The following is a 17,983-nucleotide window of genomic DNA, read 5'->3' as shown; positions in this document are numbered from 1 at the left end:
CTCCTCACTGACCAACTCCCATCCCAACTCCCTACCTACACTCATCTGTACTGGCTTCATCTCTTAATTTAAAAATGTTTTGCCCAAATCCTCATATGGCCAATTAATATGCTTTCTCTATATTAGATTTCCAAGGAAGAAGCCATCAACCACATTTCTTTAATGAACTCAAAATGATCAGTTTATTATAAAACAAAACCTATTTCATGAAAATGCAGAATTAGTTAATATACACTGTGAGTAATATGTAAATATAAATTTAACCCTTTTAAATAACCCAGGGGATACACTCGCGCACATGGACACAAACACACTTCAAGAGGGAGAATCAGCTTTCTTTCTATAGAGATTCACTCTGTTTTTCGGACTGGTGGCCTGTTACCAGCAGTGTTACTCAGGAATCAGTGTTGGGTCATTTATATAAATGATTCAGATGAGAATATAGAAAGCAAGGTTAGTAAATTTGCGGATGACACTAAAATTGGTGGTATAGTGGACATTGAAGAAGGTTATCTAAGATTACAAAGAGATCTTGATCAGTTGGGTGAATGGGCTGAGGAATGGCAGGTGGAGTTCAATTTTGATAAATGTGAGGTACTGCATTTTGGTAAAACAAACAAGGGCAGGACATACACAGTTAAAAGTTGGGCCTTGGGTAGTGTTGTAGAACAGAGAGACCTGGGGATTCAAGTACATAATTCTTTGAAATTTGCATCACATGTAGACAGAGTGGTTAAGAAGGTGTTTAGCACACTTACCTTCATTGCTCAGACCTTTGAGTGTAGGAGTTGGGATGTCATGTTGAGGTTGTACAGGATGTTGGTGAGGCCTGTTCTGGGGTACTGTGTTCAGTTCTGGTCGCCTTGTTATAGGAAGAATATTATTAAGCTAGAGATGGCTCAGAAGAGATTTACCAGGATGTTGCTGGGAATAGAGGGTTGGCTGGGACTTTTTTCACCGGAGCTTAGGAGGTTGAGGGGTGACCTTGTAGAGGTTTATAAAATCATGATATGTATAGGTAAGATGAATGGCAAGTGTCTTTTCCCTAGGGTTGGGGATTTCAAGACAAGGGGACATATTTTTAAGGTGAGAGGAGAGAGATATAAAAAAGATGTGGGGGCAACTTTTTACACAGAGAGTCGTTCGTGTATGAAATTCCGAGGCTGTAACGGATGCGGGTACAGTTACACCATTTGAAGTAAATTGGGATAAGTACTTGAGTGAGAACTTTGTGGAGGGATATGGGCCAAGCATAGGCAGGTGGGACTAGTTTAGTTTGGGATAATGGTTGGCGTGGACTGGTTGGACCAAAGGGTCTGATTCTGTGATGTATGACTATGAAAGGAAAAACACATTCTGCTCAAGGGTGGTTAGCCTTTAAATCAATATGATAGAGTACAGAATACTTTTGAAGTCACTTGATCTGATGGTCTTACACATGCTGTCAAGGCACTAATCACACAAGGTTGGCAGACACAGCTTGCTTCAGAAATATGATATTGAGAAGTTCTTTCAATCATTCTCTCCCAGATGAACGATCATGTTACATACTGGATTCTTCACAAAGATACTTCACAAACAAAGGACCAAAGCTGAGCAGCTTTTTCTTAGCAGGTTTACCGCCAAAACAGAAACTCCAAGTCTACAAACACAGTGGATAGCCATAAAACCCAATTGCAAAAGTTTTTTTTTTCTGAAGTGAGTTCAAGCAACCAATACCAGCAATGACCATAAGTCATATGATTTCCAGGAAAACATGTTTTAAAAACATGTCTTAATGTCTTTTCATTGATGTTTGAAAAGGCATCAAGCTAAGGGCCTGATGTTGCCTGCATAAGTTCAATATCCTTTCTAAAACATAGCTATAATGCTCACTATACACCAGTACTCTGCAATTAAACATTATTATATAAATCATTTATAAGTGATAATGCTCTGATATCATTTCTCTGGACTTTGTCAAAATGGGCAGAAACAATCTCTCTGGACCAGACTTTTCATTTATTGAGTTTTATTAGGTTATTTAATGTTTCTTCTTATTTTTAAAATTTATTTCTTTCCATCCTTTCCTATAAAAGTAGGGAGGGTATGCTGAACCTTGATAATCCCTGGTTACGTTGCATCAACCAGAAAGATTCCAGGAACAGGGATTTTAGTTACAAGGTCAGGTTGGAGAACCTGCAGTTGTTCACAAACTTGAACACTTGGCAAATGCTTGACACAGATGTAATTAAGGGGAGATTTGATCAAGATATACATGATTAATATAGATTTAGATCAGGTAGAAAAAGAAAAAAAAACGAACTGATAGTAATGAGATCGGGGGGACACAGATTTAAGGTTCTGGACAGGAGATACATGGGGGCTATAAGGGAGAACAGTTTGTGTGTTCGTAGTCTGGAACTGAATGGCCATATGAATGGGTGGAAGGGGAAGTGATCAATGATTTCAAAAAAAATTGGATGGGCACTTGAGGGAAATAAATGTGCAGGGGCCCTGATGATCAAGTAAGAGATTAGGACTGACTGGATCACTGAACAGAGGAAGACAGCATGGGTTGGGGGGCTGAAATGACCTCTTCCTGTGCCGTAATGAATCTATAGCTCTATGATACGAGGGGATTAGAAAGAAAAGACACTTAGGTTTTATCAAAGGGTGGGGGTCTCAAATGGACCATTAATCAGCTGCTCTATTTCCAAGCTCTTAAATTCTAATACAGGCTCGAGTGGCCTGCTCCATCAAGATCTTTAGCAAGGTCGTGGCTGATCTGCTTAATTCTCGGGGTTCAAACCCCTGACCCTTGAACATTAGGTCTGTGCCTTTGAATTACTGCCACAATGCTATCACCACTGCATGACCACCTCCCTACTTTTCCATAGAATATCAGGAATTCTTGACACATCCCGTATGTTAGCTTGAGAAACTTAGGCCAAGCACAAGTCCCACCTGCTCCAGAGGTGAATAATAACATCTCTGAACATGTTGATCAGAAAATACCAGGAGAGTCATAGAGCTGTACATCATGGAAATAGACTGTTCGGTCGAACTCGTCCATGTCGACCAGATATCCTATATAAAACTAGTTACATTTGCCAGCATTTGGCTCCTATCCCTCGAAACCCTTCCTATTCATATACCCATCTAGATGCCTTTTAAATGTTGTAATTGTACCAGCCTCCACCACTTCCTCTGGCAGCTCATTTCATACACGGACCACCCTCTGTGTGAAAAAGTTGCCCCTTAGGTCCCTTTTAGATCTTTCCTCACCCACCTTAAACCTATACCCTCCTGCTTTGGGCTCCCCCACTCCAGGGAAAAGACCTTGGCTATTCACCCTACCTATGCCCCATGATTTTACAAAATTCTATAAGGTCACCCCTCAGCCTCCGACACTGCAGGGAAAGTAGTCCAGCCTATTCAGCCTTTCCCTATAGCTCAAACGCTCCAACCCTGGCAACATCCTTGTAAAGTTTTTCCGAACCCTTTCAAGTTTCACATCTTTCCTATAGCAGGGAGACCAGAAATTGAACGCAGTATTCCAAAAGTGGCCTAACTAATGTCTTGTATAGCCGCAACATGACCTCCTAACTCCTATGCTCAATGTGCTGACCAATAAAGGCAAGCATACCAAATGCCTTCTTCATTATCCTGTCTACCTGGTACTCCACTTTCAAGGAACTATGAAACTGCACTCTAAGGTCTCTTTGTTCAGCAACACTCCCCAGGACCTTACTATTAAGTGTATAAGTCCTGCCTTGATTTGCTTTTCCAAAATGCAGTACCTCACATTTATCTAAGTTAAACACCATCTGCCACTCTTCGGCCCATTGGCCCATCTGATCAAGGTCCTGTTGTACTCTGAGGTAACCTCCTTTGTTGTCCACTACACCTCCAATTTTGGTGTCATTTTCAAATTGATATAATACAGTCTGTGGAGTTTCAGAATTTTGCCCCAACTTCAAAGGTTCTTTGCTGAAGCAGGATCTAGTTATAGGTACTTTTTAAATCAACATGTTCAGACATGAGATAACAAGGTGTAGAGCTGGATGAACACAGCAGGCCAAGCAGCATCAGAGGAACAGGAAAGCTGACGTTTCGGGCCTAGACCCCTTCTTCAGAAATTGTTCAGACATGATATGACTGAATCAGGTGGACTTGAACCCAGGTCTCCTGGCCCAGAGGTAGGGGAACTACCACTGCACCAAAAGAGCCCTTGTAAGAATGGTAGGAAGAGGTTACCATACATTGGTTGAGAATTCCAGCCATCAGTCTTCACACCCAGATTTGTCCATCCCATCATTAAGGTGAGGTTTCCAAATGAATCCTGTGCAGTACCGCTTGTGGTCTCTAGAGTGTCTCAGTGAGCAGTAAATTAGAGGTCCTTTGAAAACATGAAAAACTCTGTAGAAGTTGCCTTAACAAGCCCATAAATTGGATTCTGACTTACACAAGCATTTTGTGGAATAAGGCAGTGTTTGCAGTAAGACAATAGTCAGCAATGTCAATGCTGCACAGATTTCACTTGGTTGAGTGGGGTGAGGTGGGGGTGGGGGGTTGTAAAACTCATTTACTTATTTTCCAAAAAAAACATACTGTATTAGGTGGGTAGGAAAGGTGAAAAGAGAAAAAAATTGAGCGGTTCTGGGGGGCAAAATTGAAAGTATGCAACTACTTAAAGGAACTTGACAATATTTAAGGAGTTTAGAAGAATGAGAAGTGATCTTATTGAAATGTAAGACTCTAAGGGGCCATCACAGGGTAGATGCTGAAAAGACATTTCCCATCATGGGGGGAATCTACAACACTGGACAGATTTTAAAAATATAGCGGTCTCCCTTTTAAGTTGGTGATCAGGTGCACTTTATTCTCTGAATGTTGTTAGTTTTTGGAATTCTCTTCCCCAAGGATCAATCATGGGTCATTAAATATATTCAGAACTGAATGGCACAGTGGCTCAGTGGTTAGCACTGCTGCCTCACAGCACAAGGGACCCAGGTTCAATTCCACCCTCAGGCAACTGTCTGTGTGGGTTTCGTCCCACAGTCCAAAGATGTGCAGGGTAGGTGGGCTGGCTATGCTAAATTGCTGATAGTGCCCAGGAATGTTTGGGTTAGACATGGGGGAATGGGTCTGGGTGGGATGCTCTTTGGAGGGGTGGTGTGGACATGTTGGGCTTTCTATGATTTTTTTTTGATAGACAAGGGAGTTAAAGGTTATTGAGGGCTGAAATATGTCCAAGGAGGCAGATATCCTGTCACCAAGCCACCCTTTATTTACATGGGCTCTGACCAGCCAGCTCAGAGCCAGTCCCTAGAGTGAGGGGACTTACTGAGACTCCTGTTTATATCTGTCAGCCAGGGCTCCCTGATTGGCCCAGGTTAACAACCTCAATCACAGATCTCAAACTCGATGCGATCCACCTGGCCCTTGTTCCAATCACTATGGGGGTGTACCCAGGAAAATGAAATTAAGCAACAATCCCATCAGAGCCATGATCTTATTGAATAGCAGAGCTGACTTGATGGGCCAAATGGACTACTACTGCTCCTATTTATTATGTTCTTATGGTTACATATGGGGAAAAAAGCTTTGCACTGTTTTTCAAACGATTTTAGTTCATCTCTCTATCTTTTTGGGTAGAGAATTCTGTGTCTAATCTCAGCAGTTAACATAGTGATTGTGGAGGGAATGGGGGTGACAAGGATCTTGAACACCAATTCGTTAGTTGCCAAAGTGGAGGTGGGTCAGCCCGAGTTGATACCTCTGTTTGCCCCCATCTCCAGAATATACCGGATTTACAGCAGATTCCTTTGAACCTGAAACACCAGTAGAAGAACAGACACCTTTGAAGCTGGAAGAACAACAGCTTGGGTTCCTACCCCAGCGAAAGACAAATGACAGCACTGTTAACGTGGATGAATTGCTTGCCCGGATGCGCCACCATGTTCTGGTCAACAGAGTCCGGGTGAGAATTGGCTCTTCTTCTTGCACTTCTAAAGTTTTAAATTACTTCACCTATTGGACTTTCCCCTCCCCCATTCCCACATTACCTCTCTTCAAGTTGGAGGGTGAACCACCATCCACATCCTGTATTTTCCCGTTGACCAGAAACTCAACTGGATTCACCACATAAATAGCCTGGCTCCAAGAGCTCGTCAGAGGCTGGGAATCCTGCAGCAGTAACTCACCTCCTGACTTACCAAAGCCTGTCCACCATCTACAAGGTACAAGTCAGGAGTGTGATGGAACACTGCCAACTTGCCTGATGGGGTACAGCTCTAGTAAAACCCAAGAAGATCAACACCATCCAGGGCAAAACAGCCCACTCCATTCACTATCTTCAACATGCATTCGAGGGGTGCAGAAACAGTGGTGTAGTCATATTGTCACTGGACCAGTCATTAAAAGGCCCAGGGCATTGTTCTGGGGATGTGGGCTCAGAACCCCATGCAGCAGCTGGTAGTCTATTTTAGTTTGAGAACATGGTCAGCATGGACTGGTTGGACCGAAGGGTCTGTTTTCATGCTGTATGACTCAATGACTCTATGATTTTAAATTTAATTCATAAATCCTGAATTGAAATCTAGTCTCAGTAATGGTGACCAGTAAACTGTCTTGGTTGTTATAAATACTCATCTGGTTGACTAATATCCTTTAGGGAAGATCTGCTGTCCTTACCTGGTCTGGTCCATATATGACTCCAGGTCCCACAGCCAAGTGGTTGACTCTCTGAAATGGCCAAGCAAGCCATTCTGTTCAAGGGCAATTAGGGATGGACAACAAATGATGCCTTTGCCAGAGATACCTACACACCATGACAGATAAACAACATCCTTCCATCATTGACGCTCAGCAGCAGTGTGTACCATCTGCAAAAAACACTGTAGATATTCACTAAGACTCCTTAGGTAGCACCTTCCAAACCCATGACCATTTCCATTTACAAGGACAACAAGGGCATCAGATACATGAGACCACCACCACCTGCAAGATCCCCTCCGAGCCACTCACCATCCTGACTTGGAAACATATCACCTTTCCTTCACTGTCGCTGGGTTAAAATCCTGAAACTCCCTTCCTAAGGGCATTGTGGGCGTACCTATACCAAATGGATGACAGCAGTTGAAGAAGTAGCCCCACGACCTTCTCAAGGGCATTAGAGATGGGCAATTAATGCTGGCCTGGTCATCAGCAACTCCATCATCCAAAAAATTAATTTAAAAAGACTCCACAGAGCAGCCCTGTTAAATCTAGACTCTGATGTTTAGATTGTGTGTGTTAGAGGGTAAACCCACAGGGCAACACCCACACTTCATGCTGGATTAGCTAAAATATATTTCCCTTTCAGACTGTGGATTTCATTGAGGACTTTGACACTTTGCACAGTGGACGGATTCCCATCCCAATCTTCAGAAGAACCCTGAATATGATCGGGTTCAGCCCTGAACTAAACGATGCCCAATTCAGAGCGTTGGTACAATGTTATGAAGATCCCAAGATGCCTGGCCATGTCATCTGGACTAACTTCACCAAAGACATTGATTCAGGTATGGAATCACTTGCTTAGCCACTAACCTGGAGAGTAGAAGTGAGAGAGATAACCGGAAACACCTTAGTAAAGGTAATTACTCTATCCAAGAAAATCTCTGTTTTCTTATCTTTGCAATGTCACAGATGATTTCTGTACTTTAGATTGTCAGAGGCCTACACCTCTCATAACACTGTCTCCGAACTGAGAGTTGCCTTAGCCCTGTCTAAATAAATGCCACCTCTCTTTCCAGTGTTTACCATCCCTGAACTAGAGAAGAAGCCCAATGTCAAGGTCCCACCATTGGAGACCTACCAGTTGCCCAAGGTTGGCACAGTGGATGCAGACATCTTGGATCCCCCAGAGAGGGCTCAATTCAAGTCATTAGTTTGTCGCTTGAAAGAGCGAATCAACCACAGGCATCTCGAGACATACCCAGTCTTTCGGGATTTTGACAGGTATGTTGGTTTTCATTTTCCTTATTTGATAAAAGCTTCCAAGTGTAAATCTATAAATTAAGAAAGGCTGAGGGAACATGGCAGCAGGAGACCTTTTAGCCACTTGGCCTGTTCTGTCAATCATTGAAATCATGGCTGACATAATCTGTCTTTCCCCCAAATCCTTTAATACCTTTGGCTAACAAAAATGTGATTTAAAATTAACCACTGACCTCAAATCAACCGCCATTTGCAAAGAGAATTCTACACGTCTGCTGTTATTTGCATATTAAAGTGTTTCCTAACAAAATAGGAATCAGTGGAATACTCTGCTGGTTGGAGTCATACCTGGCACATAGGAAGATGGTTCTGGTTGTTGGAGGTCAGTCATTTCAGTTCCAGGGCATCGCTGCAAGAGGTGCTCGGGTGGTAACCTAGGTCCAACCATCTTCAGTTGCTTCTGTCCCTCATAATTGGGTCACGTGTGGAATGAACTTCCTGATGTGGGTACAATTACAATGTTGAAAAGACATTTGGATAAGTATTAGAGTTAGCTTTGTTGGCATGTCGTGAATTGGAAAGGTTTGGAGTGAAATGGGCCGGGAGCAGGCAGGTGGTACTAGTTTAGTTTGGGATAATGTTTGGCATGGACTTGTTGCACCGAAGAGTCTGTTTCCATGCTGTATGACTCTATGATTCTAACTGGGGATGTTCACTGACAACTGCATAACGGTCAATATCATTCACAACTCCTCAGATGCTGAAGCAGTCCATGTCCAAATGATTGGAACAACATCCACAAGCATCCACTCCCTCCACCAACAGCATGCAGTAGCAGCAGTGTGCACCATCTACAAGATGCACTGCAGAAATTCACCAAAGATCCTTAGACAACTTCTTCCAAATCCACAACCACTTCCATCTAGAAGGACAAGGGGTCGAGATACATGGGATACCACCACCTGCAAGTTCCCCTCCAAGCCTCTCACTCTCCTGGCTTGGAAATATATTGCTGTTCTTTTCATGTCACTTGAGTTCTGACACTCCCTTGGGACCAGCACCTTGAGTGCACCTAGACCAAATAAATTGCGATGGTTCAAAGAAGTAGCTCACCATCACCCTCTCAATGGTAATTAGAGATGGAAACAAAAGCTGTTTTAGCTGGAGATGTCAACGTCCCTGAATGCTAGAACTGCTCACTGTACTCCAGTTGTGGGCTAAACAAGAGTTTGTGCAGCTGTAAAGTAACTTCTACCTCATTGTATTCTGCTCCCTAAGATAAAAGGTCCAGCATTTCATTAGCATTTTTGATTATTTCTGATACTTTCTGCATATAATATTTACAGACTCCTAGGTCTCTTTGGACCTCCACTGCTTCCAATCTTTCTCCATTTAACCTGTTCTATACTTTTTCAGTCCAAAGCAGATGGCCTTATATTTGCTTAGATTGAAATATGTTTTTCACAGTTTTGCCTGTTCACTTCATCTATTAATATCACTCTGCAATTTTAAGCTTCCCCACAGAAGGGTATATTTGTGTCAGTAGCAACCTTGGCTGTAAGGATTTCCATCCCATCCTCCAAGGTGATGATAGATGTGGTGGGTAGTCAAATCTCTAACACAGATCCTGGTCGGATACCACTGGCCCCTCATCTAATCAATTAGAGTACCTGACTATTGTCTCTACTCTCTGTCTGTTGTCGGTCAGCCAGTTACTGAGCCAGATGAGTGACTTGTCTTTAGTTTAATGAGCTTCTAGTTTAGCTGGCAGTCACATAGGAGGGATTCTATCCAAGGTCATCTGTAGGAATAACATCCAGAGGTATTCCACTGTCCATTATTTCAGTCACCTCCTCAAAACAGCTTAGCAGTCAAGATCTACCTTTTAGAGATCCATGCTGGCTTTCTCTGATGAGTTGATGATCAATGATAATCTCTACCTTCGTTGAAGTGAATTACAATCTGTCTGAGTACTGGAAACAATGCCCAACTGACACAAAATGGCATCGTTTGCAGATGGTAGACTACACAATGGGATGATTCTCGGCAAAGGGACCTATCCACAGATTGGGGAAATCAAACTTCCATAGACTCATGGAGATTTGCAGCATAAAAAGAGGCCTTTCGGCCCAAAATCTGGAAGTCCCTTCCTAACAGCTCTGTGACTCTCTATGCCTGTCATCCTTATCCACTCTAATTCCATCTCTCAGCTCTTGGTCCCTATGCCTTGTAGGTGGGGCATGTTCATGTAAATACCTATTAAATGTTGTAATGGTTCTCGCCTTCTTTCACCCTGATTCCAGAAAATTTTGATGCTTCCCAATTCATTCACTCAACAAGTATAAATGTTTAACAGGATGCAAATTCTGAGAGAGAGTCCCTTAAGAGCTTTTGTGCCCTAATCTCCCCTTCCACAGAAGACACTGATACAAGATTTTTTTTCCATTTTCCCTGTACCTGCTGAGCACAGGCAGGTTTTACTCTGTGATAATACTCTTGCCTCTCTTTCAGAGGCTCAACCTCCAAGGACTTGAGTACAAAATCTTTACTGACACCTCAGTGCTGTCCTGAGGGAGTGCTGCACGGTCAGAGGCCTAGTTTGTGAGGTTAAACTGAGCCCCAGTGTGCTGTATCAGATGACATAAAGAATCCGCAGCCCACTTTAGTTCAAAGAAGGGCTGGGATTTATCCCTGGTCTCCATGCGAATATTTGGCCTCAAACCAAGATCACTAAAAAATCACTCAAATAAAAGCAAAATACTGAAAATCTGAACCAAATGCAGAGAATGCTGGAGAAACTCAGCAGGTCTGGCAGCATGTAGGGGAGAGAAACAGAGTTAATGTCCAATATGTGAGTCTATGGTAGTTTGATTTCCCCAGTCTGTGGATAGGTCCCTTTGCCGAGAATCATCCCATTGTGTAGTCTACCATCTGCAAACGATGCCATTTTGTGCCACTTTGGCATTGTTTCCAGTACTCAGACAGATTGTAATTCACTTCAATGAAGGTAGAGATTATCATTGATCATCAACTCATCAGAGAAAGCCAGAATGGAGTCCAATAAAAAATGTATTCATTCATAGGATGAGAGTATCACTGGTTAAGCCTACATTTATTGCTCTTCCCTAATTGCCCAGAGGGCAGTTAAGAGTCAACCACATTGGAGTCACATGTAGGTCAAACCAGGTAAATATAGTATTCTTTCCCTAAAGAACATTAATAAACCAGATGGGTTTTTCATGACACTTGATACATGGTTATCACTAGACTCTTAATTCCAGATTTTTTATTGAATTTGAATTCCACCATCTACCATGACAGGATTTGAACCTGGGTCTCAGGATTAACAGTCCAGTGATAATACCACTAGGCTACCACCTCCATCCCCACCCTGACCCCGTTCTTCTTCAGAAACTCTGTTTCTCTCCCCACAGATGCTATTGGACCTGCTGAGTTTCTCCAGCATTCTGTGTTTGTTATTGCTAAAACTCTGATGAACAGGCCACTATTTCATTGCCATTTGTGGGAGCTTGCTGTGCACAATTGGCTGCCACATTTCTTGTATTATAACAGTGACCCCATTCCAACAGCAGTGAAAGACCTTGAGAAATCCTGAGAACTTCCATGATTGAACCTTCAACTGACTACCATCTGTGCAAAATCTGCCCCAGGCTTACAAGCCAAGTGGTACCCTCTGTAAATGAGCTCCTGATAGCAAGTCTCAATGTCAAGCCACCCCTCTGTGGGAAAGGCATTTTTGTTCTGGGGTGTTCTGGCAGGGGTGCCTGACACTGTAATGGTATGGAAACTTTACCTGAGATCTGGCCTCCTCACACGTTGTATTCATGCCAATGCCAAGCAGCAGTTGGCACCCCCACACTGTTTTTATATTCATGGTCAATCCCATTTTGCCCACCTGCAGACAACTAGTTTCTAAGCAAAAGAATTGGGCTCAATGCAATTGGAAGTTGCCCACCCTCCCAGCTTGCACTGGATTTCGTATTAAAAAATGGAGTGGGGCAGTTAAGAGATGGAATAGTTTTTTTTAACCTAACATAGAAACAAGAATTGACATTCATCATTTCTTTTCAATTCCCTGGGATGTGGATGTGACTAGCACTTGTTGCCCATCCCTCATTGACCTGGAACTGAGGGCAGTTAAGAGTCAAACACTTTGCAGTCGTTCTGGAGTTTCATCATTGGTGGTCCCTCACAAATGAGGATAACTCACTTCCACTCCCGGGGTGAGTCCATAGGTGGCTGTCCAGACTAATGCGAATACCACAGGCTCTGTTACACTTGGGGCAGGTGGTGGTCGCAGGTAGGGGTGGGTGGGGTGTTGGTGTAGCAGTGTGCTCCTTATGCTGTTTTCGCCTGCCTTCCTCTTTCTCCCGATGGCATCCTCCTTCAGTTTGGAAAGTCCTGGGCCAGTAATTCCCAGGAGTCTGTGGGAATGCTGCACTTCACCAGTGAAGCCTTGAGTGTACCACTGAGGCGCTTTCTCTGTCCACCTGGGGCTCACCTGCCATTTCGGAGCTGGGAGTAGAGCACTTGGTTGGGGAGTCTCGTGTCAGTCATGCAGACGATGTGCCCAGCCCATCACAGCCGATCAATGGTGGTCAGTCCCTCAGTGCTGGGGATGTTGGCCTGGTCAAGGAGATCCACCACTGGAGTTAGTGGATCTTTCTTCCCAGTAGATTTGCAGGATTGTGCGCAGGCAGCATTGGCAATACTGCCCAATGCCTTGAGGTGTCTGCTGTAGACAGTCCATGACTCAGAACCACTTGGAGGGTGGGAACCACTGTCTAGGCCAGACTGGGTAAGGGTGGCAGTTTCCCCTCCTAAAGGACATTAGTGAACCCGATGGGTTTTTACAACACTTGATGGCATTTCTCGTGGTCACCACTGAGACAAGCTTTAAGCTTTCAAAACTTATTAATTGAATTTAAATTCCACCAGCTGCCAAGATGCAATACGAACCATAATGTTGGACCATTAGGCTGGGCCTTCTGAATTATTAGCCAATGACATTACCACTATGCCACTATCTCCCCATAGCTAGTGAAACTACTGCTTTTGGTTAATATATCACAAGGATAACTCTATAGTAAATTCACATTCTGCTTGATCCCATCTCGGGCATACAGTGTAGATGGGTGAGTTCCACCTGTAAGTCTTGTCATTGTTAATTTTCTAGATATAACAATAACCATGTATTTCGGGCCCAGTTTCGCCGATGCCTCACGATGCTCAATCTTCCTGCAACTGAGGAGGAGATGGCCCTACTGGAGAAAGTTTACTGTGATGAACTGGGCTTCGACTTTGTCAGGTTCCTGGAAGAGGTGGATCCCCATGAAAAGCCTGAGAAGATGTGAGTATATAGGATGGGGTAAATGCACTCTCTCATAGCAAGAGAGCAATTTTCACTCCTCTCTCCCACCTCTTCATGAGTGGTTAGTAGGGAAGGATGGGCTGCATTGGGACTACCTCCACATCCCGAATGATCTATGAGCCAATTGGAGGGCTAAGAGCTCAGCAGCACTACCAGGAGTGGTGGCCACTGCTGGGACTGCACGCAGAAGAAAAGGCAGTCACAGAGTTCCAGATAGGCAAGTGGAGTCTGGGGATGCAGGTTTGGGAGGGAATGCCAAAAAAAGTGGGTGGTTTGGCACAGTGATGTGATAATGGCAGGCTTTACCATTGGCCCTCTGGATCCTTGGTGGACTAAAGACTGCCCGAACACGGGTTCTGCCCACTGAACCCGCTGAGATGCTACCTGCATTTGCCTGGTGGTTTTTATACATGATTGAACCCTCACCTGCCGCTGGTAAAATGCCACTTTCTGAGAGATCTATCCACCAGTATCCCCACTGCTGGCAAAATACCATGCTGGTGGACAGATGATTGGCACTCCAACCCCTCAAACAACATCCCCCTACCACCTTAATGGCCAGCTCACTTCCCAGCTGGGAGCCCAGAGGGATGGCAAAATTTAATCCATGTGTAGGACTCAGCAGTGCAGATGGGGCAGTGAAGCATCATAACTGAGCCCATTGCTGGCCTTGCTTAACAAACACTTGCCGAAAGAGTAGTAATTAGAAGGTGGAATCCAGGTTGGTTCATTTCCCATTGCCAATCTCGTGGATGTTACAGTCAAATGTGACTGTAATTGAGCCATATCTGAATCAGTCAAGAATGGTGTGTGGATTAAGGGACACAGTTGCTAATGATGTTCTGATAAGGCAAGGGCATCCAATGGAGGAGTGGCATCGGAGGAGGATGGCATGGCTGAGTCCACCTTACATCGCAGTGAGGTCATTGCAGTGAGTCAAGGAGGGCCAGGAAAGCTGACATGGCATGGTTAGAGTCTGGAGGATCTCACCGGAGAGATGATTGAAGGCTAAGATGAAGGTCATTGATGACTCTGATCCACTCCTGGTTGATTCCCCTCCTCCAACCTTTGCAAAATGCTATGCAAAATGGTACCCATTTCCCTTTCCCGTCATCCCAGTCCTCACTGACTACTGCTGAGTTGAGCCAAGTGTGTTGGATGTTGCATTGTTATGTAGAGTATGCATTGGTGAGCTGGGGACTCAGAGGGTTGGATGTTAGGCTGTGTTGCTGTATGAGCTAATTGGACATTTTCTGCTGCAAGTTGGTTAGCTCAGTTTGCTAGGCAGTTGTTTGCACACCAGAGTGATAGCAACAGTATGGGTTCAATTCTTGCACCAGCTGAGGTTGCCGTAACAGATTCTCTTAACCTCTCCCCGTGCCTGATGCATGCTGACTCTTTGGTTAAGTCACGATCATTTGTTTTTTCTTGCTATGGGGCGAGCAGGTCTATGGCAACCTTACCCTCCACTTACTGACCCTTTTGCTTTTATTCTTACACAGGTATAACAAACTAATGAATGAGATTCATCGGCTGAATGAGTCAAAGAAAAACCTTGAACAGGGAGCCTTATCTGACATTAACTCCATCTTGGAAAAGATTAAAACCAAGGTGACATTATTTTGCACGTCTTCTCGGACTTCCATTGCTGTTCAGTCACAATACAGAATTCTGATACCTGTATCACACCACTGTCCCCATACATGGTACATCACTCCTGGCCAGCATCTCACATGGCACTGTATGTAGACTGGAAATCATCCAAAACTTTGCTTCCTGTATCCCAATTTGCAACAAGACTCACTCAATTGTTCTTACTGATCTACTCTGACTCCAATTTGGCAACTTCTTGATTTTAAAATTCTCATTCTTGTTCTCAAATCCGTCCCCACGGCACTACCCCAATCAATCTCTGTCATCTCTTCCAACCCCACAACGCTCGAGATCTGTGCACTCTTCCAATTCTGGCGTGTTGCACTCTCCTCTTGTATTCATCTCACATTAGTAGCTTTGTCTTCAAATATCTACCCAAAGTTTTATAATTCCTTCCTGTAAAACCTTTATAACCCTCCGACTATACTTAGGATGTTCATTAAAATCTAGCTCCTACACAAACTTCCGGTCCAAATCTCACCATCGATGTTAAAGGTGCTATACAAATGCAGTAGTGTGCACCATTTGCAGCTGCTGCAACTCCCAAAGACTACGTCAACAATATTTTTCTACCATCTGGAAAGACAAGGACAACAGATGCCTGGGAACACCATTTTCTGCAAATTCCCCATCAGGCATCACGCCACCCTGACTTAGAAACCCTCCTTGACTCTGGTTTGAAATCTTGAACAGCTATATGTACCAAATGGACTAGAGCAGTTCAAGAAGCCTTCTCATTTTAAGGGCAATTAGGGTCGGGTGACAACTGGCCTAACCAGTGTCCGCCCCCATCCCATGAAAAAATAGAATTCTCTCACTGCATCACACTATTCTCCAAGAAAATTGTGCAAAGATACAGAAACAGTAGCTTAGGGGATGAAAACAGCATCGAAGTCTTTCCCTGCCAACAACTGGTACTCATACTTTTGCACCAGCAAGGAGTTTGTACTGCATAAAGTGATGCACAAGATCATAGGGATTACTACCCCATGGAACAGGTTGTGCTCTTGGTCTGAGTATCAACTTGCTACCTAGAGTTAGGCTTTGAGGATCAATCAAGCATTAAAATAAAAGCTATACTGACTACTCAGCTCACTGACACTTGTCCAGACTGACACATAAGGCATTGAGGTATCCTTGACCCTCAAGGATATCTGTCCCAGGAAGGAGTTAGTGATTCCATAAATAGGGAGTGTGAATGTTGACAAGATGAAGAATGACCTCTGTAATCAGATCAAAGTCACGTCCAACTGATTTTTCCCATCTTGACCATTTATCTCCTCCCATATGAACAAGGCACGAAACTGGTTCACTCGGCCTTTCAATCTGCTCTAACATTTAGTAAGATCATGGCTGATCTGATTTTAACCTGAACTCTACATTCCTAAAAAACCCTGATAATCCTTCATCCCCTTGGTAATCAAGGATCTACCTACCTCTGCCTTAAAAATATTTAAAAATTCTGCATCCACTGCCTTTTGAGGAAGGAAATTCCAAAGACTCAAAACATTCTGAGGGATTTTTTCTCATTTCTGTCTTAAATGGATGCCTCTTTATTTTTTTAAATTTAGCCCTAGTTCTAGATTCTCCCAAAAGAGGAAACATCCTTTTGACATTCACCCAGTCAAGTCCCCTCAGGATCCTACATGTTTCAATTGTGTCATTTCTGAGTCTTTTAAACTCAAGAGCACACAGCCCCACTCTGTGCAACACCTAAAAAAAACCTATGCTAAAATCCCATAATACTGAATACAGAGTGGTTAACTTCGAAATTTAATAGGCTTGGAATGTTGGTACTGAATTCAGTATGAAGAGATGGCAAATATCATGTTGGCTGCTTTATGACCTCTTCAAGTCCAATTTGACCCATCTCTACTGAAATCCACTTCAGAGGTAAGTGGAATGTGAAGAGGTTTTTAGTGAAACAATTGCATGATTCAATGTTCATAGTTGAGATGCGTGAGGTATGAAACAGACAGTTATTGCTTGTTGTAGGTTATATCTTACTCCTGTTGTGTTGGTTCAGACATTCAGAAAGCCGGTGAAGATTGGAGACCATATGAAGGACTTTGACAAACTGAATAGTGGGCGTATTTCAAAGAGTAACTTCAGGAGAGCCCTTGACTTGGATGGGTTTGAGCTACAATCTTCAGAGATGGAAATACTCGAGAAAGCGTGAGTTTACACAGCAGATTTTGGTACATTTTCAGCTTAAAATAACAGGGCTTCAACTTGACATTGTTAAACACAACCCCTTTGAATTCCCATGCTAAATGTCCTCAGCTCTTTCTCGTCTAAAGCACTCCTTAAAGTCAAACTGTTGAACCGAGCTTTTAGTCCTAATATCAGCTTACATGGCAAATTTTGTTTGATAACATGCTGTGGAGTGTCTGGTGCTGTTTTACTCCTTTGATGATTCTATAAATGCAACTTTATGTTGTTTTGATCCCAAATGTGATAGCTCCAGTCATGATTCTCAAAACATTAAGTTTCTTCAACTATTTTGATACAGTCTTGTCTAAAGTAAATTGAAGAGTTAATGCCTGATTGCAGGTTCTCTATACTTTCTCCTAGTTGGAACAACTGTAGACCTGAACGGGGCTGCAATCAAATGCAGCACTTAAAAAGATGTCATGCTTTCAGTAGCTTTGGAAACTGTTTCCAAGGGAGACTTGAAGCTGGAAGCGATTGCAGGTCACCAAATACAAACTCATTGAAACGTCCATTCACTGTCTACACATTGCAACAGCAACCCAACTGAGCTTAAAGCCAAATCTGAACTTATTGAGTCAAAACTAAATCTTCATTGCTATGTCTCACCCAGGATTTGTTTGTGCATGATCCTGCACATCCCTGTCATGTTCACGCAATCTTATTGATTCACACAATGTTCTTAATAGTCTTCAGTGCCCTTTCCATGCCACTAGAACACGTAATTAAAGTTTGCATCAGCTATTTTGGTTTCTTCTAGTG

At 43.3% G+C, this 17,983-nt stretch overlaps 1 protein-coding gene across 1 annotated transcript in view; it reads left to right on the top strand.

The window, feature by feature from the left end:
- The window catches only part of LOC125486859, a 43,442-nt gene that overhangs the window by 18,301 nt on the left and 7,158 nt on the right, over nt 1-17,983 (top strand). The window contains exons 8-13 of the mRNA XM_048616325.1: nt 5,784-5,965; nt 7,349-7,547; nt 7,782-7,986; nt 13,163-13,336; nt 14,860-14,968; nt 17,037-17,185. Coding sequence (XP_048472282.1) covers nt 5,784-5,965; nt 7,349-7,547; nt 7,782-7,986; nt 13,163-13,336; nt 14,860-14,968; nt 17,037-17,185 — 1,018 coding nt within the window. The remainder of the gene's footprint in view (nt 1-5,783; nt 5,966-7,348; nt 7,548-7,781; nt 7,987-13,162; nt 13,337-14,859; nt 14,969-17,036; nt 17,186-17,983) is intronic.

The sequence above is a fragment of the Rhincodon typus genome, chromosome 34 (assembly GCF_021869965.1).
Source record: "Rhincodon typus isolate 14 chromosome 34, sRhiTyp1.1, whole genome shotgun sequence".
Taxonomy (NCBI): Eukaryota; Metazoa; Chordata; class Chondrichthyes; order Orectolobiformes; family Rhincodontidae; genus Rhincodon; species Rhincodon typus.
Note: the sequence above shows the minus strand (reverse complement) of the source record. Positions and strands in the feature narration are given on the sequence as shown.